The sequence below is a fragment of the Glossina fuscipes genome, unplaced genomic scaffold (genome assembly GCF_014805625.2).
Source record: "Glossina fuscipes isolate IAEA_lab_2018 unplaced genomic scaffold, Yale_Gfus_2 0, whole genome shotgun sequence".
Lineage (NCBI taxonomy): Eukaryota > Metazoa > Arthropoda > Insecta > Diptera > Glossinidae > Glossina > Glossina fuscipes.
Window position 1 is genome coordinate 30,108,778 of NW_023998414.1, and position 26,237 is coordinate 30,135,014.

The 26,237-nt window shown below is 32.7% G+C and overlaps 2 protein-coding genes across 2 annotated transcripts in view; one reads left to right on the forward strand and one right to left on the reverse strand.

The window, feature by feature from the left end:
• Positions 1-2,990, reverse strand: part of LOC119631615 — a 13,309-nt gene extending 10,319 nt beyond the window's left edge. The window contains exon 1 of the mRNA XM_038023996.1: positions 882-2,990. Within this exon, the coding sequence (XP_037879924.1) occupies positions 882-2,910 (2,029 nt within the window). The 5' untranslated portion in view covers positions 2,911-2,990. The remainder of the gene's footprint in view (positions 1-881) is intronic.
• LOC119631622 overlaps positions 1-15,335 on the forward strand; it is a 46,661-nt gene extending 31,326 nt beyond the window's left edge. The window contains exons 2-7 of the mRNA XM_038024009.1: positions 7,321-8,365; positions 8,426-8,639; positions 8,718-9,325; positions 12,830-13,005; positions 13,775-13,927; positions 15,111-15,335. Of these exons, the coding sequence (XP_037879937.1) occupies positions 7,321-8,365; positions 8,426-8,639; positions 8,718-9,325; positions 12,830-13,005; positions 13,775-13,927; positions 15,111-15,236 (2,322 nt within the window). The 3' untranslated portion in view covers positions 15,237-15,335. The remainder of the gene's footprint in view (positions 1-7,320; positions 8,366-8,425; positions 8,640-8,717; positions 9,326-12,829; positions 13,006-13,774; positions 13,928-15,110) is intronic.
• Positions 15,336-26,237: the final 10,902 nt, after the last annotated feature.

The window sequence follows — 26,237 nt, forward strand, 5'->3', positions numbered from 1 at the left end:
TTTTTTTTTTTTTTTTTTTTTTTTTTTTTTTTTTTTTTTTTTCATCAAAGAAAGTTAACAACAGTATAAGTATTTTTTTGTTTTATATAAGCCTTTATAGGGAGAAATTGATGCTACTTTGTTATGAAAATCGAAAATGAGTAAAAAAAAAGAAAAAAAAAAAGAAAGATGAATGAATGAAAATGTAAAGATTATGCATTGTGTCGAAGCTTGCCTTATAGAATACTCGTATTCTCGCCGTTTAGAAATCTACTTAGTATTCATGGGATTACAATAGCGGCACAAGAAATAACGCAGACAAAAGATTTGCATCTGTTAAGGAAGCCTATTGAAAAATATCGCAAGTGCATATAACACGTCTGAATGGTTTTCTTATTTTTTTTTTTTTTTTTTTTTTTTTTTTTTTTTTTCTTTTTTTTTTAAGTACCCACATAGCCACAAAGGCATAATATAATTCACTTTGTTCATTCACTATATGAGAAACATAAAACGTGATACAAGTTGACTAATGTCATTGTTTGGAGTAACATGTTATTTTCCATTGTTTTCCGGCAGTAATGCTGACCTACTGAACTTGCTTTAGACAAGCAAGCGCGTTCATATGTAGCAAAAAAATGTTATGGAATTTTGATTGCAATTTATTTGGTAAACTTTCTCTCTCCCATGTATATATATATATATAGGTATATATATATATTTTGTATATTTATTGCAATATTTTTTTTTAAATTTTTTATCATTATTAATTTGTTTATAATCGCCAATGTGCTGTAACCCTTTCTCTAATTTGGTTAAATCAATTATACGGCGTTTAATAGGAAAGAAAAGTAAAAACGAAAAAAACAAACAAAAAAACAAAAAAAAAAAAAAGTAAAACTTACCATATTTAGTTTGCAATTCGTCGGCCAGCTTTTTCTCTCTATCATTTTGTACCACAATACGCCAGACTTGAGCACCATCGTAACGTCTTAATTTAGAGCCGAAAACTACTTCGGTGCTCTCTGTTGCTTGTTCTTGTTCTTGTTGTTGTTGTTGTTGTTGTTGTTGTTGATTAATGAATGTGGAATTTGCATAGTTAAGAACACCGTCCATGACATGGAGTGGTTTTGAAGTGCTTGCACTTATTGCCATCATCGTTAAGAGTTCGTCTTGTGTAACACTAGCACTTATCATGTCGTCGTGGTCGAAGGAGGTTGCTGGCGTCTCGGTTGGAGGTGTTTGTGGCGCTTGAACGATAACAGTTAGCATTGTATGGTTAGCATTAGCTTTTTCGTCCTTTATAGGCATGCTCTGCATTTCATCGTTTTCGCTAATTTTCTCTTCTATTCCCTCTTTCACTTTTCCCGCCGTGAAAATACTTTCGTTACCTTCCGTTATTGCCTCCTCGTTCAATTCATCGGATTGCTGAGAAAGATTTTCTATTTTCATTGATTCTGATGCTATCATAACTTTAGAATCTTCAACATGAACTTGATCCTTATTAGTAGTGGAAATGTCATCTTCGGCATTTTTGCTATTACTCGTAACCGAGTTCACCTTTTCGTTCGTTTTGGTTTCTTTTGAAATTTCATCTTCCATCACAATCCTGTCTGCTGGTTGTATTTCAGTTGTGGCTTTATTTTCAGTGATTGCGTGACTTGCAATCTGATCAGTAAGCGGTTCTAGGACTTTTTCATTGGAATGTAAACTATCGGAAATTTGTATAATTTCTTCAACCATATCTGTAAGATTTGAAATTGTGTCTTTTTCCGAAAAGTTTTCTAAACTCTCGTCTTTAACTAAAGGGCTTTCGATATTCTTGGATGTCTCTAAAGTTTCAACTGCTTCCCCGTTGTCTTGATGCTGAGCGTACAATGTCTCAGTTACGGGCCTGTTTTCTCCATCATTTAAATTAAGACTTTCGTCACGGTTTTCGATTTGCACTTCCTTCTCAAGGTTTGTCAATTGTGCTGAATTTTTCGGAATTTCTTCATTTTTTATCGCATTTTCAGTATTTTCTTCATTCAAGTACGATGATATTTCAGATAATTCAGAGTTGTCTCTCATCGTATCCGTTTTTTCATTTTCATCGCTAACGTCGGTAGGTCCTTCCTCTTGAGCTACGCCGATCATGGGCTGATCCACCTTGTCTTCGTCTTCGTCTCCGTTTCCGTCTTCGGTTTCATCATTTTTTGTAAATTCTATATGTGCTCCTTCGGTTTTCGTTTGCTCTAAGCTCGGCGCTTGGCTGTTAGCACTATCTAGGGCTTCTAATTGATCATTTTGTGGATTTTCATTTAAAGGTTTATTGTTTAACAATTCACTTTCAAGTTCATGCTGTATTTCCTTAACTGTTTCAGACAATACGTCCGCTTTATAGTCCTCTAAATGTTCGTTATTATTAATTGATGGCAGTTCAATTGTCTTAGGTACTGTAAGTTCATCTTTTATGCTTTCACTGTTATCATGATTTTCGGGATGATCTTCTATTCGATCATTTTCAGTTGATTTATTAGTTAATTTGAAGATTTGCACTATGGGTGCATCTTCGCTTTCCAACATTAACATATCTTCTGCTTTTCCGTTATCTGTGATCGCACCATGATCGTGACCAAGAAAATTTGAAACGATCTCTTCATCATCCCCATTATCGGTTGGCACTAAAACATATAAATCACTTTGACCGTTTTGATCAATCGCTGGCACATATTGCATATTGTCGTATAAAATACTTTCGCTTTCCGGGATCACATCATTATAGTCTAAACGTTTATCATTTATTTGTTGAATTTCATTGTGATTTAAGGCTAAACGATCCACAGACATAGCATATATGCATTCAAGATGAATGATGGCAAAGATCACGAGTATTAATGAAACGGCAGCGTACGCGCTAACACATTTTGTTCGATTTGATCTCTTGGCAGACATCTTTACGAGATATGCTACTAAACTCTAATGAGACATGTCCCATGGTTGGTGGTGTGCTTTTATACTTCAGCTAACAATAAAAATGAAATTGGCTTCAAAAAAAATTGTTGTTTTTTTTTTTTTTTTTTTGGTGTTTTTTTGTTATGCTACGCACGCGGTATATTTTATATATCATATTATAGAGTTGTTATGTTACAACAAATACAGAGCTCAGTTCATAATACATCCCCAATACATATGCAATTATAAAATACATACATATATGTAAATGTGCGCACAGTTAGCAAAGCGTTTATGCATTCATTGTCTTTAGACCATCATTCAAATTTTCGTACATGAATTTTTATGCTTAAGTGTATGTAGAGCTAAGCTTTATTTTGTACAATATTTAGTTATGGAGAGCTCTTTAATTTACTCTAAAGTTTCTTTTCTTTTCTTCTATCAAAGATTTTTATCATACATATACACAGAAACAAGTATTTAAATGAATACTTAACATGCACCCAAGAGATCGTTACCAATCGCTGGCTATGACTTTCAACGGTTAGCGGTGCTGCCGTCGTGCCTTCACACCTGCATTTAGTTGATTGCCAAAAGAGAGAGTTAATGCCGATTTACTCCCTAATCTTCACGAATATCTCTTGATTTAATGGGAATAAAGCATGAGTAAAATTCTTACCAAATTATCTTATTATTCATAGAAATTCTTCCAAAGCTCAGAGAAATTACTTGAGAGTTTTTTCACCATTGAACAAGTTATGTTTTTGTAAATGTGTTTAAGTTGGAAGGAAACCTAACAGAATAATAACATTCGAGGAAGTTGTTCATTGCACATATATATATATGTGCTATCTAAGTATAAAAAGAAAAAAAGTTTTCGAAAAATAACAAAAAAAAAAAATAGAAACTGCAACATCGACATTATTCGCGCCAGGAGCTCTGCAGCTCGTGGTATAACTAGAAGAAATTTGAATTGAAACAAGCAAGAAAGTTATACTCGACAGGGGCCGAATCGCGCATACCCAACACACAATGTTTCTCGCATTCTACTCTCCAAGTTCTTTTATTTGATACCCATATTGCTGGTATTATTAAGAAGAAAGGTATCGACTATATTCACTTCAAAATCAAATCATTCTTAAGCAGATAATATATCTTCACTTGAGGAGTGTACAAAAAAGTTCTTAACAGTCGGTCGTGTTCGCCTTATGATAAATAAGCAAAAAACCTCAAAAAAGTGAAAAAATTTAATTACTCGTAACTTTGTGTGGACACGGACGATTACGTCCATTTTTGGACCTAGAAAGTAAAGCGTCTCGTAGAGTAAATGCGAAAAGTCGCAGGCTTCTGGCGTTAAGAATATCCGAATAACAGGCGAAAATCCAAAAAAATTTTTATTGGAAAAAATTGAGTTGCGTTCAGTTTACGCTTCACTGCGCGCTTCTGCGCTGACCAATTTGGCCCATTCTCAATACCAACCTGCGCGCAGAAACTGCCAATGTTTCTTCCAAATTTGAAATCGATATCTTCATTTTTGCGACAAGGAGAGTACCAACAACATTACGTAGGGACGGACAGACATGGTTAGATTATATCAGAATTTCACGCTAATTAAGAATATTTACACTTTATAGGGTCTCTGAGGCTTCCTTTTGCATGTTACATATATTTTCGAAAAAAACAAAATTACTATACCGCCATCTTACAGTGATGAGTATAAAAAGGAAAAAACAAAATCAATTGACATGCCTCTAGGCTACAAAAATACGCAGGGGATTTAAAAAAAATTGGTTTGTAGTGTGATTAGTGGCCAGTATTTCAATACAAAAATTCAATTTGCAGTCAAAAAACCGGTTAGGGATTATCAAGTATCCTGCACGGAAAAAACTCAAATGAAAATTGTAGGAGCTGTGCTAAAGGACCTTTTAAAATATCATATTTCGAATAAAAACACATTTAAACTGCCAACCAACCGCACACTACGGTATGCAACTATATTCGATTTTTATATCATTCTTGACCAATGAGCGGATGATTTAAGCTAATAAAATAAAATTAATTTTCTGAAAAATCTGCACTGGAGCACACGAGCATGATGAAATGGTGAAGCCGCATTGAGACTTAATTTCCCGCTGATAGGCACGACTCTTATCTACGTTTCTGTGCAGCCGAGCGTTGTAGAGTTTTTCGATTCTAAAGTTTCTCAGCAGTAAAATCTTAAAATGACGGGTTCGACTCACTTCACTTGTAATACCAAGAAATATTTGGATATAAAGATTTTCCACTTTTCTGCGGTTGAATTTTTCCAAAAAAAAAAAAGAAAAAGGCACTCCTCTCAAAAGGCGTAACGAAATTTTAATAAATTTTCATATGCTCTCGAAATGCTGCGAAATACATAATTCGTAAACTTTGAGGTTATGTCCGATTTCGGTTAAATTATATTGGATCCGATGTTAGTAGTTCATCGCTGGCCCAGACAGAATCAATATATTAACGATGAAATGTCACACATCACGTAGATTAAAAACTCAAGCTTACGGCAAAATTCCTCATGCGTATGTTTTTCTACTCGGTTTCTCATTTTAGAGAAATGAGAGAATGATTGCAAAAACACATTTTCGTTGCATTTATTTTGCATAGGTCTAGGATGATTCCGACAAATACTCTTCAGAAATAAATTGATATACGACACTCTATATGTATATATATAACATCTGCGATCGATTTCTTTGAAAATTTCATTAACAAAATCTGCGTATTTATTATTAAGATCCTGAGGAAGTATGAAAAATTCAAATAAAGACTTGGACGAATAATTGGCCTCTTTTCAATGTAAAACGAGTCAGTAATTGCAAGAGATATTGATATCTGAAAGGAAGATATATCACAATTATGCAAATTGTCCTGCCTAAAAGGTTTCTAGGGCGATTCGAATAATACACTTGCAATTAATTTAGTGATGCCGCGATTGATTACAGCTCTCTTTGTTTTCTATCATTATTGGATGATAAAAAAAAAAAAAAAAAGAAGAATTCTTTCACTGTTTACTTACTACTACTACTACTACTACTACTACTACTACTATCTCCGACTACTACTACTACTATTACTACAATATGGGCAGTCAATTTTAATTGTTCGGAGGTGTCAAAAGTGTTGTCTTATTTTTGTGCCAGGGTCTTCTATTGTCATCTGAAAACAATGGACAGCAGTTAATGGTCGTATAAGAAGTAAAGAATCTTTCAATTATCACAAAATCGCGATATATTACAACAACAATAACAAATATGATTTTGTAGTTATTTTTGTAATCATTAAATAGTAGTTGCTGTCTCCTCTTTAACCTCCGACAAGCAAGCAAACTCGTACTCGAGTATACGCAGATCATACGTTGTTGATAAGATAAGGAAATCATTTACAATCCCCGTAGAATTACAAATGTTTTTCGTTTAGACGCGTTAAGCCAACGTTCAAGCTGAACTATTGCCAACGCCTGCACAGCCATTCAAACATCAAACGGCCAAACAAACAGGCAAATAAATAAGCAAACCGACCATTGGCATCTTCTCACAGCAAAAACTTGTGTACATCTTGTTCCAGTTGCTTTGTGTGGCGCTGTTTTCATTTTCATTGCGTCCATCGGTGAGCAAAAGGAGATCTTCTATTATAATATTATTGTGTACGCTTTTGTTTTTGTTTTTGGTTTTGTTTTTTTTTTCTGTTTTCGGTAAGCTAACTGCTTTTATTTCATTTTGACAAGTTTTCTGAAAAAATGGAAAGTGGTTTTCGGTTTCAAGTTTTTTATTGTTGTTGTTGTTGTTGTTGTTGTTGTTGTTGCTACTGCTGCTGCAATTCATTTGGTAACCGTCAAATGCATAAGTCATCTGTACTCGTAGCGTACTTGTGAATTTATGCGAACATATGCAACTGATCAAGATATCACATTTATTGACTTTGATGTATAATTTATTTATATATACGTGTATATATACGTGGGAAATTATACAAATTATTACCGAAGTATAAACCAATGCAAACGACCTCCATCGTATCAATTGAGTGAAAATTGCCGTTCAAAGCAGAGAGGGTGAAAAACTAATTGGTAATGATTTTTATTAACTTAAACATAAACCACATGCAATACCGTAATCAGTTGTGATTCTCGTTCACGTTTAAATGATTTGTATAAAATTAAATGTGAGCGATGTTGACTTGAACTTCGTTCAATACAAATCAATTTGCTAATGATATTATTGACCATTTAATATCCTATCATAAATATTTAGATATAACTATTAGTTATCTTTAAAACTCTCACCCGATTAGTTATGTTCGCTTAACTTAATTTAATCGCTAATTTTAAGATTAAATTTGAAGCGAATTCATTCTGAATTCTGAATACATTTTCAGATTGAGGAACTTACCGAAGCAATGGAGACGATTGAACTTGAAATTATACAAAATGAAGAAGACTCTCTTATTGAACCGCCTGACAATTGTTTTGTAAATAATTCATTGCCAGAGAATGAATTGAATAAAAATGCTACAACTTCTTTCTCATCCATGATATCGTATACTACTGTGTGCACTGCTGCCGTAATGCAACCGCAATTGCAACAACCATCGTTGCCGGGAATGACGACGCAATGCAATCAAAGCCTTTATGAGTACACACTCGGCCGGCGATCAAGCGATGAAGTTGTGACAACAAGTGCATTCGCTACACCACCGCAAATGCAAGGTAGTGCCACAAGTTTATCCGCTAGTCCACTAAGGCGTCTGCAGCCGGGTGATCGTCGCAACTCCGTATACTTGGGACCACGATCATCAATGACTACACCTGATAGTGGTATTAGCAGTCAAACGCATGTTACAACCACGTCGTCACGTAGCTCTAGTCCGATAGTGAAATCTGTCGGGGTTAGTACGCTGTTGCATACGTGCTGTGACAAATCGTCCAATTCTTCGCCCCGTCATTTTGTATCTACCCTTACCTCACCCATCGATACGCAATCAAGTCTGACGTCTGTAACACGTGAACATGCTCTCAAACAGGAAATCGAGCAATTGCAAGAACGCCTCAAAGACACCGAAGAACGTTTAGAATCATTTCGTATACAACATGATACGCTCTCGCAATTGCATCGAAAACTGCGCGAGAGCAACACTCAGTTACAAGACGAATCAGAAATGTTAAAATTGGATGTACAGCATCTAAACGAATGTGCAAATGTTTTACGTGCCGAATTGCAATCGGCTCGTAACGATCGTGACGAAGCACTAGAATTGCAGAATATATTAAAAACCGAATTAGAAGAGACAAGAAATGAAAAGAAGAGAGCCCAAGAGCAAAAGGAAAAGGACGCCAAAACAATACAAGATCTTCAAAGGCAATGTCGAGAAATGGAAAGAATTTTAATGCGTAAACATCCGGATTCAGTTTCGGCTTTAATAGGTAACATAAAGATTTTCTCTTCTAACTTCTATATATCCATAAGGTTTTCGATAATTGCAGTCGCTTCTAAAGCCACTAATATTCGCGCAAATAATGATCAGGAAAATTTAAGCAGCCGCAAATTATTGGAGCAACGCATCGCCCAATTAGAAGCTGACGCAAAAGAACAAGATACGAAAGCCCAACAAATATTAGCTAACGTTCAGGCACGTTTCAATTCGGTGCAAGCGAAATATGAAACTCATATAGCGGATCTCGAAACCCAAGTTTTAAGGTGAACTTAACAAACGAAAAAGAACTGACTTTATGAATTTGTTTGTTTGTTTTTTTTTTTTTTTTTTTTTTTTTTTAGCCTTCAAGAAATCAATACTAAGCTTAATGAGAAAATTGAGTCACAAGTTCGGACCTTGGATTATTTTGTCTCAAAAAAGGCTGAACGTTTCTATAATAATTGCACTCAAACGGAGGAGTCATATACTTGCACACTAGCATTGCCCTCGAATCCGTTGCCGCAACTGCAACCAGCACTAAAAAGTGGCCCATTTACTAAACCCGCTAAAAAGGTTGCACTTAAAACAATTAGCACTCAAACGTTGGCTTCAACACGTGAATGCAGCACAAACACCATTGGAACGTCAAGTCAGCATTCGGCTAATTCGAGTACAAGTAGCACTGCTAATTCTACACCCAACAATTCCCGCCCCAATTCTAAGCAGAGTGGCTTACGTAAACCGGTGACTACTAGTGGAACATCAAAACTGCCAGTTTCACAATCGGACGCAAATATATCGTCGAACGCTTTGCAGGCCGCCATTCATGCCAAAGAAGATGCCCATTTATTGGCGACTATACGTGGCATGCGTATCGATTTGGCCATTAAAAGTAAAGCTTTGCAAAGATTAACCCGTGAACTGGATGACTGTAAAAGGACTATCAAAAAGTTGCAAAAGGAAAAAGATGGTAAGTGCGCGCGTATACTTGTGAAATTCAGAATACATTTTTCCTCTTTACACGCCTCCTTAAATATATCTTTAGTTATTTAAAATTATAAACCAAATAAAAAAGAAAAAAAAAAAAAACAACTTTTCTTACTGTAACATTAACACAATTACTTACTTATGTGTGTCTGTTCACCTAAGGTATGAATTTAACAAAAAAAAAAAAAAAAAAAAAAAAAAAAAAAAAAAAAAAATTAAAATAATATAAATAAAAAATAAAAACAAAACGAATAAAAAAACATAAAAAAGTTGAAATGACATGCAGTACATTAAACTGCCTGCCAGTTAGTTAAACCTACATTTCCGCGTATTCGTTTTATTTCTTTTCTTATTTTCTTTTTTTTATTTATTTTTTTTTTATACCTGCCTTTATTAATTCAGTGAAAGTCAATCAAAATAATAGGAAAACAACAAAATCATTACGCGTACGCTTACAAATATATCTAATATATATATATATATATATATAAATATATAAATTTTGTTGGTTATGATGAGAGAATTTTAATTTCTTTTTCTTATACCCATCACCGAAGGATGAGGCGAGGGTCTGATCTACTACGTTTGTCTTTTCATTTGCAACATCAAAAAATATGCACAAGCCAATCCTGTCCGTCCATACGTTATTGTGTATTAAGAAAATCCAAAATATAATTGATTTTGAATGCGGACATGATACGCCCACAATCAAGTATACAAAAAAATCGGTGTAACTTATACTTCAACGGTAGATATTTAAGAGCAAAATTTAAATCAATAATTTATCAATCAATTTATCAATGGGGTGCAAAACTTCGTTACAAGAGCACAATTTAATTCGAAAGTAAACATCTCGGCAATAGACGGAAATCTCTCTCTATAACCTAAACAAACTATAAAAGATTTGAAATTACATTTTGGTAAATTGCTTGTCTTTAAATTACCGAATGTCAAATATGCGACACGAGGCGAATACACTTGTCTTTGCTTGTTTTTTTTTTTTTTTTTACTAAATTTTAATTTACTTTGTTGTTTAGTAAAAAAAAAAAAAAAAAAGTAATATTTTTTTTTATCACATTATTATGCACGACTCGAATTCTTGTGTTACGTAAACTTAATGTAACACTTGTTAATAACAATCACACCGGAAAATGGAGATATGCTAAGTTTTTATCACGTTAAGGCCAAAAGGCTTTGATCATACATATAGAGAATGCCTTTGTATTTATAGCTAATCTTGAGAGATTTGCAAATTACATCTTACCCGAGTGCGTATAGAACTAATATATAACCTACAAAACAATACATTTTCGCCGATCACTTGCAAATGCGAGCATACATGAAAAAAGCAAAAAGAAACTATCAGGAATATTCATCACAATTGACGTATGGCCGCGGCAGGTGCATAGTGAATCGATGTTCGATCGATAACTGATCGAACGTATATCTTCCAAGCTGTGGTCAAACACTGTCCTTTTTTCCTACTTTTCTTTTCGTCTATCCATCGCGGTAGGACCCGCCATATAGAATGTATTGCGTGAGTGAAAAGTCATATAGTGGAACCTGTTTTTGTGCGATTCATTTCTATGCGATATATTTTTGTCCAATTTTTTTTGCATACCGGAAATGAATACGTGCATCAATGTGTTCTTGTGATGCGCATCAAATCGCACAAAAAGATTTCGTATAAAAAGAGATTGCGTAAAAACAAGAGATCCAAAAATAAAAAACTTAAGAGATTTCATATTTGCTATTTTGTAAATTGAGTTTACTTTATAACAAAATAGCAGAGTTAAGCAGAGAAAACCAAAAAATAATTCGTTCGAGCAAATCGGATTTAAAAAGTCGATAATCTACATAACTTAAAGCACTCACTTGTTCGGCCTAAAAAGAGAGATAAGCCAGACGTTTCTTCGATCATCAGCCATCTCATTTGGGTTTGCTTCTGATGAGTTCATGTCTTTATAACAGATGTTGTACTCTGCTGTTTCCGCGTTTCAATATATCGTAGAAGAGTCCGAACTTTGATAATATTTACAAATGATCCAAATTTGATATTAAATTTCTTTTATTTATGTGTGCTACTGTCAAATGAAGATCATTGCCATAATGAAAGTTAGGCTAAATACCATCGAGCGATCGAGCCTCTCTCGCACAGCGGCAGTGCAAATGTATTCATAAATATATATACATGAAATGAATGAAAGTCTTAGTTGGTTAGCGAATAAAATTGAAGAAGATCGGTTCAAATCGTCGTGCAGAAGTTAATGTAACCGGGTCGTCGCATGTGATTTATGAAGAAATTCAAATATGTTCAGATAGCTGTATATGGGCTCCGAGAATAGGCAGAACTTGTTGACACTGAAAAGAAGACTCGTCTCTTTCTTCGGATAGATTGAGCAGGAATTTTAGAAAATGGTAGAATATCCAATTCGGTCTGATGTTCATCAAAATTCTTTGTATAAATATGTGTGAAATTGCCAAGTAAACGAGAAGATTTCAAACCTAGGCAGTATTCGATATTGAACTTTTTTTTTTTACTACACAAAGTTTTCAAATCTGTATACGTTCATTCACAAAAATTTCCGATATTTTTTGTTGCGCTTTAAAAAATATTAAGAAACTTTCAAAACAATTTTTAAAAGAGCTTAAGATAGATGGACCTTTTATTATACCGATCGATTCAGAATTGCTTTGTAAATCAATCTAAGCCTGTCTATCCGTCCGTCCATGTAAATTTATGGTAATTTTCGAGATATTTTGATGAAATTTAGTACATGGACGTGCTTTGAGCCAAGGACGAACGAGCTATTAAAAATGCTTCGGATACACTCCCCATATAACGCCTTATTTTGAAAAGTTGTAATATCGAAAAAAATTACAATTTTCGAAATTTCTCGACAAAACTCGCTCTGTAATAGAAAAAATCTGGTTCGTCTGGGACAATTTTTGAATCCCCTCTCATCTATAGTTTCTACGGGAATTGAAACTTTATATGGCAAAAAGGTCGAATATTTCAATAATTCATGGCTCATAACAGTAAATTGGCAAAGAAATCTATCTTAGCGAATTTGGGTGATGTAGATCTATTTTTTGGAGATCGCCGCATATAAGGATTCTTATGAAACGTAAACGTGTATAAGCCAAGTCAAGTCTAATTGTTAATTTTTTTGTGGTGAAAATTGGTTCGTGATAGTAATTAAGTAAAAAAATTGAGTGAACCTAATTGCAATCATTTGACTCTATTTCTTGATACCACGCCCAACAAGCTATTCGAAAGACGGCTTAATTTATAATATTTTATAATGAAAATTACTTCACAATAGTGTTTCAGTTAAATAAGTGAATAAACTATATGGTGTAGGGTATAACGTCTATAACGTTCTTACTTATTCTTTCTTATCATAGAGAGTCGATAATAAATAAAAATTCATCCTATTACATTAATTATTCCTTTTATCGCCATATCATTTTTTACATATTAAAGGTTCGAAATGTGACAAACCTTATAGCACTGCCAGTACAAGCGTGAATATATTACGGCAACAACAAGGAGCATTGGTGCCGGCCACTACGGAAGGACAAGCTTTGAAAGAAGCGCAAAACAGATATAAGTTATTGCAGGCCGATTATCGAACATTACACGAAAAACGTTTACAAGATGTAAGTTCAAAGTAATATAAGTATTCTGTCAAAAAAGTACCAGGAATGCGTTATTCAAATATTCTGCAACAGTAACGCGTTTGAACGCAACCGTAATCTACAGAGAGTGCGATTTCCACATCTGATCAAAAATGTTGACAAAGAATTTACTTTCAAGTTTTCAGTGGGCTTTTATGTTCCAAATTGTAGAAAACGTTAAAAAAAATCGATACCAATTACATTATAAAAAAAAAAAAAGAAAAGAAAAGGAATCATGGGAATCATATGAGTAATACAAACTCGATTCCTAAGGTTTCTTTCGCACGAAAAATTACCATTTCCGCTTAAGGAAACTTGCTCGACACATTTGTGGTTTTAGACATGAAACGCTTTATAGGTAATCTTGTATCAAAGGAGTTTAATTGACTCGAGAAAGGTTTCCGGAAAAATAAAAGAATTTTCGGGTAAAAAACGCGTACTGCTTCGCTCGACTACTTTAGACTTAACTTAACAATTCAAAGAAAACGATTCAAGGAGATTTAAGGGAAGAGCCTCGAAAAAATAACTCAACAAGTACATGAAATATAAGTGTGGATCTCTTTTTGATTAGATAGCGTATTCGAAAAGCATATTGCATAAATAAATCGCTTTATCTGATTATCAACAATTCCCAGTACTTTTTGATTGAATATTTATTACATGTAATAATAATGAATTTGTATGTTTTTGTTTATCGCTAACGATTTCTATACATATAAATATACATATATATACATATATACGTGCTTAGTTGAAAACGTTACAAACTGCCCATGAACGTGAATTGGCCAGTTGTCATGAGACTGTACGCATATTGCAGCAACGTCTCAACGAGCGTGATGAACACATTGCTTTGCAGAAACGTCGTAAATTACCAGTTGATTACTACGCGCTAAAAGCCAAGGTATGTAGCTATAGTATACTATATATGATCCGAATTTATTTGCATCAAATTTGTTTACCTTCTCGCCTTTCAATCAAGTGGGGATTTAGTGATTTCGATATATTAGCCATTATTCTCTTAATAGGGTATCTGTACAAGGCTTAGTTTTTTTGTATGCGCTCGCTACCCTATTAGCACTCGTAACATTTGGATTTATCTCGACTATGTGTACGTTTTCGTATATGTGCCTTAGATCGAAAAAAATGCCCGAACATTATATTATCTGCAGGCAGTAATGTTTATTAAACAAACAATTTTCGTTCTCTTCTTTTTATACTCACCTCTGTAAGATGGGGTTACACTTATTTTATTTATTTATTTTTTTTTTTTGCCTCATATATGCAAAATCTAAAAACAATTTTCAGAGACGTCTATAAACCGTATGTATTCTTGATTCGCATGAAATTCTGAATTGATTTAGCCATGTCTATCTGTCTGTCTGTCCGTTTATATGGTCTTTATTGTTGACATTCTCCTGGTCCCAAGAATGAAGACATCGACTTCAAATTTGATAGAAACATTGCATAGTTTTTGTTGTGGTCACGTTGGTGGTCTTGAAAGCGGATTAGATTGGTGAGAGCAGAAGCACGCAGTCGAACATAAACTGAAATCGGCCATACCCACACAAACTTACAAGTGATTAAATTGAATTTTTTTACATTTCTTATCATAAAGCAAATCAGACCGAATGGTTAAAACTATTTTGTACAAGATATATTATTGGCGTAAAAATGGGCTAATTTTGAAATAAATATCGTAGACACCGCAATCTTGTGGATTTATTTTTTCTTAACAGTATCAGCGATATGGGTATCAAATAAAAGAATTTGGAGAGTAGATGGCGACAAGCATAGTGGTGGATATGCGAAATTCAGGCCACGCCCCGTAACTTTCGTATTTGCTTTTTTTTTATTTATAAATTTCTTACTCATTTATTATTATTTAATATTTGTCTACCTACATATATTATTATTGTTTTTCATCAATATTATGCAATAAAAATTACAAATTCTTTCGAAAAAGTTAAAGTAAGAAAGCTTAACATAAAATGTTACTCCAATTTTGATATATATATATATATATATATATATAGACTGTGGTAATGGATTCCTAAATATGAAAATGATTGTCTTTTTATACAAAGGTTACGTCGTTGGAAAGGCGTCATACTGAACGAGAGGAACGCCTGCATATGTTGGTAGAGGCCTTAAGCAAGGGACGTCTCAATAGTGCACTTGACGATCTCATAGGAGAAAACAATAATCAGTGAGTGTGTTCAACTCTAATTATCAAAAAAAAAAATAAATAAATAGATTTTAGACGTAACGGTAAAGAGGAAAAGTATGTAAAACCAAAAACATTATATTAAATAACAGTACATGCCCCCCCCCCCCCCTTCCCCCTCCAGTTGGCGCTTAGTATATAATAAATTGTTTATGTGGGGAATTATTTAGGTTTTGATTTTAAAATAATATAAATATAAAGTGAATTGAGTGAAATAAATTGATAATAAATTATTTGTTAATTTTAGTTGTTGTATAAAATAATCGAATATGTACAAAAAAAAAAAAAAAAAAAAAGAAGAGAATGAGTGTGGAATGAAATTATCTTTTACAACAACAAGAATAACAGCAACAACAACAAAAAAAAAACAAAAACAATTCAATTACTGACTGAATATAAATTGAAAAAAAAAAAACAAAGAAAAATATTTATTTAAAAATTTTATTATATATTATAATAATAATAATAATAATAATATATAAGTATACTTTTCGGTTAAGACCGAATTTCAGTTACCCAATGTCAAGGAATAATTAATGCAAATATATATTAGATTTTATAAATTTTAAAATGTTTTTCACAATTATTTTAAAGTAATTATTGATTTTAAGTCAGTATTATAAGATATGGATTTAAACAGCAGGAACTAATCAATTGAACTGCACTGTAATATGCATTATCAACATTTGATAATGGGTTGAAAATAAATACAGTAATTATATTAAGAAAAGTAATTAAAGAAATGAAAAATGACAATGTTCTATACCATGATTATTATTGGGTAAATTTTGTTTAAAATGTTGGAAATTTGAAACAAAATAAAACAAAATAAAACAAAATAAAACAAAAAAAAAGAAGAAAAAAAAAACACAAATGAATAAATAATAATTAAAAGCCAAAGATTTACTTATATCACAATATAAACATCTTAGGTGTACCGATTAATGATATACACAATTGCGTAATAACATCAAATAATTCATTTAAAGTCATCGCTAATTTTTCTATAACATATTCTTCCCATTTTTATACATGTCGCCCGAGGATGAGGAATACATTCATTTTATCGCAACATTTGCAACGCCCAAAAGGAAGATTCAGGGACCCCGCAAACTACAATATATATGTTCTTGATAAGCATCAAATTCTAAAACGGTTTAAGTATGTCTGTCTGTCCGTATTGTCTATGTAATGTCTGTTGCAAATATTCCCTTGACTACAAAAATGAAGCTATCGCTTTCAGATTTGGCAGAAATTGGAAATTTGGAAATTCTTACACGTACACGTACGTTGGTATAAAAAATGGGCTACGGCGATCGCAGGACATGTCTATAGCACTACGTAAAGTGAGGATACCTCTGGGTCTCAAAAGGAATAATATATTGTTTTTTGACTCATTACACATAAACTACAGCAAATAAACATACATTCTATGTAGTATCAGTAAAAAAAAACTAGAAAAATTGACCACGTCTACCCAATATTATAGCATACACAAATATTAACTTTTTTCCAATAACTTTGTAACGCGCAGAAACAAGCTGCAATAATCCCATGGAGTATTTAAACTGTTGATCAATTTCAAAATCGGAATGCACCTAAGCATATCCGTCCATTGGTATGTCCATCTGTCCATAGTATCTGTGATACAAAAAAAAAAAAGAGGATATCGCCCACAAATTTGCAAAAGAGTTTGACAATGACCCAAAGAAGTCGAAGAATGTGCCCATAACGTCCACACATCTACACAATCTAAACTGGGAACACCTCTGCTATCCGTGTTTTTGCTTGTTGCTCTTAAACTACAGTACGCACACAATATGAATTTCCATAAAATTAGCCTACAGGGCGCAGGTAGAAATTTACATAACAGATTTCTTTACAATCTTACACTCGTTTCAATTCCTTTGCAAAGATATAAGGGCTTCCGTATATGGTCTAATATTGCCTTTGCAAAGCCGAGTTTACTGTAGATGTGAACTATGCTTGCAAATCTTGTGGAAAAAGAAATTCAACCTGCCTTTTGTATTTCGATGTGCCCGAAACGGACGTTCCCCGTTCAAAACAGTATTCTTAAGAAGCGCTTACCTATATTGACCTATAAGTTGGCATAAAGTTTACTTAAGGTCTAAATTGACAAAGACATCCCAGCTTATGGTCATAAATTCCACTCTAAAATAGATCGTAGGTGCTTAAAAAACAATTACCTATGATGTAACAAGTGTTGGACTAATACTTGGGACAAACAGCGGATTGAAATAATTCTCTGATTTCTTTTGTATTTCGATATGCCTTGAGTCACTTAGTTTGAAGCAGCTTAGGTCCAGCTGGCTTAGGTCTATCAATCTTTAATGGTTGCTGTAAATCAATCAATTGCGATTTACAAAAAGAGATATATTTCATCACCTCTTGACTATAAGTTTATACATTCATCGCATTAGTCATCTTGCTATACTTATCCAATATTTTATATTGCTTTACTTGACGTTTTCAAAAAAATGCATATTTTTTCACTTATTGAACACTATGCATAAATTTTGATAATTTAGAGTACACAACAACAGACCCCCCGATATCATCGAACAAAGGCCATTCTCTTCTTTAGGTTTGGAAAATCGATAATTTTTTAAAAATTCTAATTCGATAACACGATCCTACATGAACGAGTCTTACTTATATTTTCGCCCCCTTTCACACTTATGTCTATTATGACTCAACGTCGTGTTTCCTACACGAATTCAGCAAATTAACTTGTCAATTATATAAATATGATCAGTTATTTACTATCTTAATATAAGGAAATAATAATAATAATTGCACATTTTACATATGTCAATACGATTTTTTATTGAGATCATTTTTATATAACTTTTTTGCAAATTAATTAATAAGTGCTAGGAAAAAGAAAAACATAAAGTGGAGGAAGAATTAAAATATTTGTTTTCTCTTTATTTTATCATCGATTTAATTTATAACCTAACCAAAAAGATAATAAATAGCTATTATAGCTGCAGGTGAGAAAAATAACAGAGATTATTGTCGATCTAAGGGAAACACTAAACTAACTGCCCAGACATGATCCCTAAGTGAATCGAAAGAAGCTATATATAACTTTGGAAAATGCATTCAAATAATTTAAGGAGAAAAAGTAAATTATTTTAAAATATCGACTTTTCAGTCCTCTCAACCTATGGCCAAGGCGTGGTTACAACAAGATATTGTGAGGAAATGAGTTAAATTGCATTTTTTGATAAATGGAATATCTAGGTCATCGTTTCGTGGCTATTGCCGCCGGCCCAGGTCGGCTTAACAAAGAGACAAAGGGTCTTAGTTTGGCATTTTTGAAGTATTTCCATATTAGAGTTACTAGCTCGTGTTCACCACAACTGTATGTTGTAAATCGAAATAAATTGGAAACTTGCGGCCTTGTGTAAAATACACTTAATTTTTAGACTAAGTTGAGCCAAAACATTTTACAAAATGATTAATGCGGGTATTATTAAAGTGTTAAACTATGAAAATAAATATGATATCAAGTGCAGATGTTTGCCTTTTATTAGAAGAAATGCAGTCTTGAGGTCATTTTTAATGAGTGAGCTAAATCACGATTTCGGTATTCTAATAAACGTCCACTTCTTTCCTTAGAACTTTTTCTTGACGATAGCCATATTCTTGGTGACGAGGCTTAGCCTAGCTATAGTTTTGATTAAAAAATTTTGCGATTGTTTTTTACATTTTTGCAATGGGTTGTATTTATTCTATTCGCAAATTAAATATTTGAGATTATCAAACCATTGATGTCAATCAATATCAATACAAAATCAGATAATGTTAATTGAAGGACTACTGTAATAATCGTATATTATTAATCGGTACAAATGATGTGAACGTTACCGTCAGTTTCCTTCCAGAGAATATTGTTCTAAAGCCGTCATCAAAACAAGTGCTTGTAATATTTAGCACATTTAATATAAATAAAATATAATTAAAAATATATAGCTTTAGAGGCGTTTATATACCATATAGTTATTGTTCTAAGCTAGTTTTTAATTTTTAAAGTTTACACATTTTTCTTGTAGAAAAGAAAAAATAAATAAAAATAAAAAATAAATAAATAAATAAAAAAGAAGAAAATGAATAAACTAAAAAGATCAATAAATAAATTATTGAAAACATTTTAATAAATAATATAACCGTTGAGAAGAAAAAATATTTAGTATTGAAAATCAGTATAGTAGTATTATCTCACGATTATTATTCGAATAATTTAACTTAGTGTCAAAAATATTGATTAAAATGACATAAATAATTATGAATCATTTCTGAAGCATGACGCATTGATATCTAATGAAAACCGAAATCCCCTAGAGTTCAACTAAACTTAATATCACATTTCAATTTCAATGAATTTATAATGGAAAGAAAAAACGTAAACACTCTGGTTTCATTTACCCTCTTCCCGACTCTCGTGTTTCATTTAATAATAGTTTAATTTAATTAAAACTTTATTCCTCTTCAATTAACTAATTAAGCACAAAAACAAAAAAAACAACAACAACAACAACAACAAAATGAATATAGCTTAAAATATTACAATTAATTCATATCCTCTCTACCTGTATCTCTTTCTATCTCTATCTGCATCTCTATATATATATATATATCTATATATATATATAGGTAGGTATGTATATACATATATATATATATTTCTTTCTCTCCTTCTCACTCTCAGTTTCAAACACGCCCCTTACCCTCCTTCTTTTTCATCTATATATATATATATATATATATGTATATATATAGTTGTATATTATAAGTTCAAAATATGTGGTTTTCTAAGTTCGATATAATAGTTTATAGAAATTTTACATAATTATATTCAATACATACATACATACATACATACATACATACATACATAATATGTATTTTGTACGCCATCTTACAATTATTTAAAAGGGAGAACAATCATAAATCTTATAATAAAAGAAAATAAAATATAACTTTTAAAAAGTTTCGAAACAAACCTTTGCGTATTATTATTTCAAAATCGGATAATTTAACAAAATTCTGGGTAAATAATTCTCGCATTCTCTTCAAATTATCGAAAATCTTTCGTTTAATCGAAATTGAAAACACTTTCATAAACGTAAAATCTTCTCTAGGTTAGCTGCTGATATTATCTCGGTGTCGGTTAGTTGATCGAGCATTCGTTTTCCGTTTCTTGTCATGAATTTTTACCCTCAAATCTATATTTCCAAAGAATTTCGTATGAAAATGTTGTAAAAATGTTCAAAAATCTCTACAGAGTGAAAGAAGAAGAATGAAAAAATTGATCGGTTAATTGGTTCGATCGACCATTCATGAAGGTCATCTGAAGATTAATCTTTGCAAACATTATAATCAGTCAAAGCCGACCTACACCATTTCGCCTTATAGAATGCTTCACAGTTCAGATCAGTACAGTCAATCGATGTACTATTATTTTTCAAAATAAAGCGTTGTAAAGCGAAGTGATCGCAAAAATGGTCCACGATCCGCCCATCCCTTTTCAATAAGTGTACAAAATTTGAGTTTATATTAAGTGCATCCGGGTGTTAGAAACACTTTCACCTTCACTTAATATACCCTGTACTGCAAAAGGTCTAAAGTACAAAAAATTGTAAAGTACTTTGTTAGTCGTGAGTGCCTTAGCCAGAAAATCGGTGTAATTTCGACGCTAATCTTCTAAATGTTTTTACAAATTATTTGTACCAACTCTCCAATCAATATTTGCAGTAAATAGGTTATAGGTTACAATTTTATGCTTATGTTATCGTTACGTTGTTTCAAGTTCGATTTCAGATCATCAACTACGAATATATTTCTTAGACAGCTTTTTATCTCAACCTTGTAATACAGCAAAAGACTAACAGAGCATATAGAAAGCAAAAATTGGACTCTGGAAGAAAATCTGTTGCCAAAGCCGGATATTTGGATAACGCAACACATTAACGATATCTGCGATATGCTGTTATGACGAAACTAAAAAGATCCATTTCCGAAGAGAATTGTAACTGATGGTGAAAAATGAATCCAATAGATCCAGGTGAATACACCGTGAACCATCTTAAGCAACACCAAAACCTGATATCCGCGAAAAGAAGATTTTGCTGACCGCATATTGGGATTATAAAAGAAAAAAGATGTATTGGGAGCTTGTGCCGCTTAAGAAAACAATTAATTCCAAAGTGATAACCAAATTATATGAAACCCTGCAGCAATATTAGAACTTGACTGGGCTATATTTCCGCATCCACCATATATATCCTTGACATTGCTCTTTCGTTCCCAACAATATTCTTTATACGGCAGAACTTTCAATTCAGAGAACATCGCATAGATTCGTAGGTAAAAAATTTTTTTTGCAACATATTATTGAACAAAATGACAAATATATATATCCTAACAAAGTTTATTCCTTATATAAAAGAAAATTATTTTATTTTATAATGAAAACTCGCACGAAACTTCCCGAGTACTTTAATGCTTTGAATATCAATCACATTATCTTCAGATAGTGTTGCTAATCCTTTTACATGGTGTGTTTCCGCTTTTGTTCGTTTCGCTTTTGCAACTCCCAGAAGGAAGTTTCAGAGACCCCGCAAAGTATATATATTCTTGATCAGCATCAAATACTTAATTGATTTAAATAAACATATCCGTTTGTCCGTCTGTGTATATTCTGGCGTAAACACAAGACTGAAGCTACTCGACTTTGGCAGACACATTGCAAGTTCTTGCGCACAGGTTGGTATTAAAAATGGGCCAAATCGGTTGAAATAGGCCCCTTCAGTACCATGTAAAAGGAGAACATTTTTGTTTTGCAAAACGAATAAAAAATAATTTTTTTTTTTTTTTTGATCATTGCTTATAAACCAATATATGGAGTGGACGCGGCTAATTTTTTCTATTTACAAAATAAAAGTATTTGTCGCATAGGCATATAAACGTTATAAGCGTTTCCTTGGAAAAGTTTAAGTCACTTCCGAAGTCACTTGCAAATTTGTAGATGATAGCCTCATATTCGCTAGAATCGATAGAATCGTTACTACAGATACCACGCAGTTGCGCAGACAGACAGATGAACAGATGAAGAGACGGACATGTTTAGGTACATTCCAAATTTGAGACTGGCCAAGAATTGATATACTTGATGGGGCTTTTGAAGCTTGTGTGTTTCTCTGCGTTATAAAGGCATTGAAAAAACAAATTACATTTTGATACAGTATCATATTGGGTACACGTGGACAATTTTTGGCATTTGTGTAGAGGTGCTACAGCATCGCCCATAGAATACGCATCCAAATTTTTGCAAATTTATCTGCTATAGCTTATAAGCAGCGAGCAAAAGATCAATTTTTTATTCCTTTTGATAGACATAGGTGTTCTCAGTTTACGTGATGCTGTAAGCCTGCCCATCTCCCGATTTGGCCCATTTACAAGGCCAACCTGCAATGTTTTTGCCAAATCTGAAGTCGATAGCTTAATTATTGCGGCCTGGAGAATATTTACAACAGATCTTACACAGGCGGACAGACGGACATGCTTAGATCGATTTAGAATTTGATTCTAATCAAGAATGTATATACTTGATGGGGTACCTGTGATGCTTTCTTCTGGGCGTTACAAACGTTGCGACAAAATGAATATACCCCTCGTCCTTCGGTGATGGGTACAAAAATGATACCTTTCGATATAACTTTACATAGGATTTACAATATTATTATTGAATAAAGGAATTTATTTTCTTTATGTCATATAGTTTCACAAAAGTTAATAAATCGTTTTACACAAATACAAATACAAATCAATGTAATCGAAATGAAAGTTTTTTAAAAATTTAAATGAAAATAATTTATTTACGAAACCCAAACAACAGCAACAAGCTTTTTATTACTTACTTATATATATATATATATATATACTATGCATATACATATAATTTAATAATGAGATAACATATTTAATTATTAAGTAATAAAGACAACATTTTGTTAAATACATCAGCTATTTTATTATTATGATTATATAAACTTTACTGCAGCTTAGCATCATAAAGGGAAAGTTCAGATTCACATTTCTATCTAGTAGGGTAGTAGAAGTACAGTTTGAAAGTGTATTGTGCAAGTTGAGAGTAGAACTTTATATATATATATATATATATATATATATTAAAGCTTTTTATGCACTTAAAATTTTTATTTTTTACTTATATTCATTTAGTGTCCCGCTGGCATACAATAGTCCAGATGCAGTAGGACTTTCTGAAAAGAAATGGAAAAATGCCTAAGAAATTTATATTATCTTTGCTTATATCTCTTAATTAAAAACCTTAAGCATCAATATTAAATTTTTTTTTTTTAGTTTACTTCTACCAAGCACTGCGCGGAATCATCATCATCATCATCATCATCATCATCATCATGTTTGCACTAATCTTTACCATAACCTTGATAAATATTTCTGCAATAATTTAGATCGATATTTATCCGTCATGGATTCTACTTTATTGATAAGTGTATTCGTTTATTCAATCGTCTTCGTTGTCATGTCGTTTGTCGTTTCTGCATATATGTGTGTAGGTCGAATACATCGATATTAAATACCCGACTCCCGTTTCATCTCCGATAAGACAGACAAACGCATAAGTGTAACAAAACATGAATGGGATAGACGAAGTTTTCTGTTGTCAAAGCTATCTAAATGCATATGTTTGTAAAGCGCCCTCGTACCAGATACCGCGTACTAGTATCGATGAAATTTCTCTAAAAAGAAAAAAAAGTTAATAATAACCAACTTACCCCGTAAAAGCTACATTTTTAGTGTGAAATGAGTTATATGTAGTCAGGCGCTCAGAAATTGTTTATGTGTCAGACACTTGGCAGCCAAACTTGAAGACTGCTACAATTTTCATTCAAAGCTCTTGTATATATACTAAATTCACATGCAATATCGTGGTCACGAACATCCTCACCCACGCACTCATTGTAAACTTCATTTAGCTTAGTTTTTCGCATAATTATATTCTTAACAAATGGGGTAACTTCAACTTTTTAACATACATTGTTGAAACTATTTATAATAGTTATATGTGTATTTGACTTTTACTGGAATTGTTAGGTTTAAATAAGTTTAGGACTTTAGGTTGAATCATTAAAAAGCTAATATTTTTGCGCATAACTTACACAACAACATATGGTCAATGTTGATTCAAAATTTTACCTAAACATTTTTGGATAAATATATATCTATAATTGGCCTCATCACTCCCTACAACCTACTACTAACTAAGAAACATCTATCAATTTCTGTCATCTATAGTAGATAATGGTTAGCTGCGATTCGCTTTAACATGAACGTGTACTTATGCTTAGCAGCAAAGTATGGAGATGCAGTTGTTTCATCAATAAGCGTAGAACTCCCAGAAATATACGCAAGAGAGGCACTTAAGAAGTCTTTGCCTATCTCTTCCTCAAAAGTAGAACTTCGTCTCGCGAAAAAAACGCTTACTCTAGGTGTTTTTCGCTCGCTAAATATATTCGTTAGATCCGTTCAGTTCAACCTCGCTATTGTCTCACAATGGTTTTCCAAGAAAATGTCTTTTCGTGTTAGCAACAGGCTTAAAACAAACGTGACTTTCATCGTGTTGCAAAAATAACAAAAATCATTTCGATTTTTACTAATTGGACAGTTTAAAATATATTGAGCCCTTAAGAGATTCCAATTTATACATCATATGTATTTTTTTAGTCCAGTGCATGCATCCATAACTTGTTGTGTTTGTTTCGGTTAAAGGGACTTTAGTTCATTTATTATTATAAGAATTACCGGGGGATGAGGGGTATATTCATTTTTTCAAAACGTTTGCAACGCTCAGAAGAGAGCTTTAGAGACCATACAAAGTGAATATATTTTTGATTGATTTAGACGTGTCCGTCTGTTCCTCCGTTCGTCTGTATAATGTTTGCTTTAAATATCCTCCCGACTGCAAAGATAAATTTCTCGGCTTCAAATTTGGCAGAAACATTTAAAGCTATTGCATAATGATTGGTATTGAAAATGGGCTAAATCGATCGCAGCACATGCCTAAAGTAGGTCCGAAAAAATAAAAAAAATCAACCATGCCCACCTAATATTATCGAGTATGCAAAATTTCAATCTATAATAGGATAACGCCGTCTTTTGTATATCGTGTATTGTGTCAGAAACGGACGTCACCCGCTCAAAACAGTACTCATAAGAAGCGCATAATCTACCTTCGTATTTCAAATATATAAATATATTGACCTATAAGGTGGCATGAACATTGCTAAACTCTAAATTGACAAAGATGTTCCAGGTTATGGTCATAAATTCTATTTTAAGAAAGACGTGAATTGCTCGCATCATAGGTGCATAACAAACAAGAAATTTGCGATTACCTACGATGTAATGAGACCAATGGACTAATGCTTAGGACAAATGGCGGTTCGATCGACTCAAAATTGAAAAAATTTCCTACAACTTTTATTGATTGTTGTTTAACGATGACGGATATCAAAAAATATCCTTCGTATTTGCCTTAAATATTTCACGTATTTGCATATAAAGAATTAAGGGAAGAAGAGAAGCGTCGAATTTCGTTTTGAGTTCATTACGTTTGAAGTTCTTGTACGGGTGCACAGGCTGCTACCATTTTCAATATTCTAACTTATCTGTTTTGAACAGCCGTATAGTGGGCGTTTATCAAGGCCATAAGTATTTAATCGAAATTTGTTTGAAATTTGTTTTTGTTTTTATTGAAATATATTTTATTTATTTATTGTATTAAACCTCTTATCCTATCTATCCTATCTATCCATTTTATTCATCTATTTTGTTAAGGATGCCTTTCCCCATAAGTTATAACATATTGTTGCTGATGTTGAAGCAGCCAAGCGGAATAAACGGAACGATTGCCCAC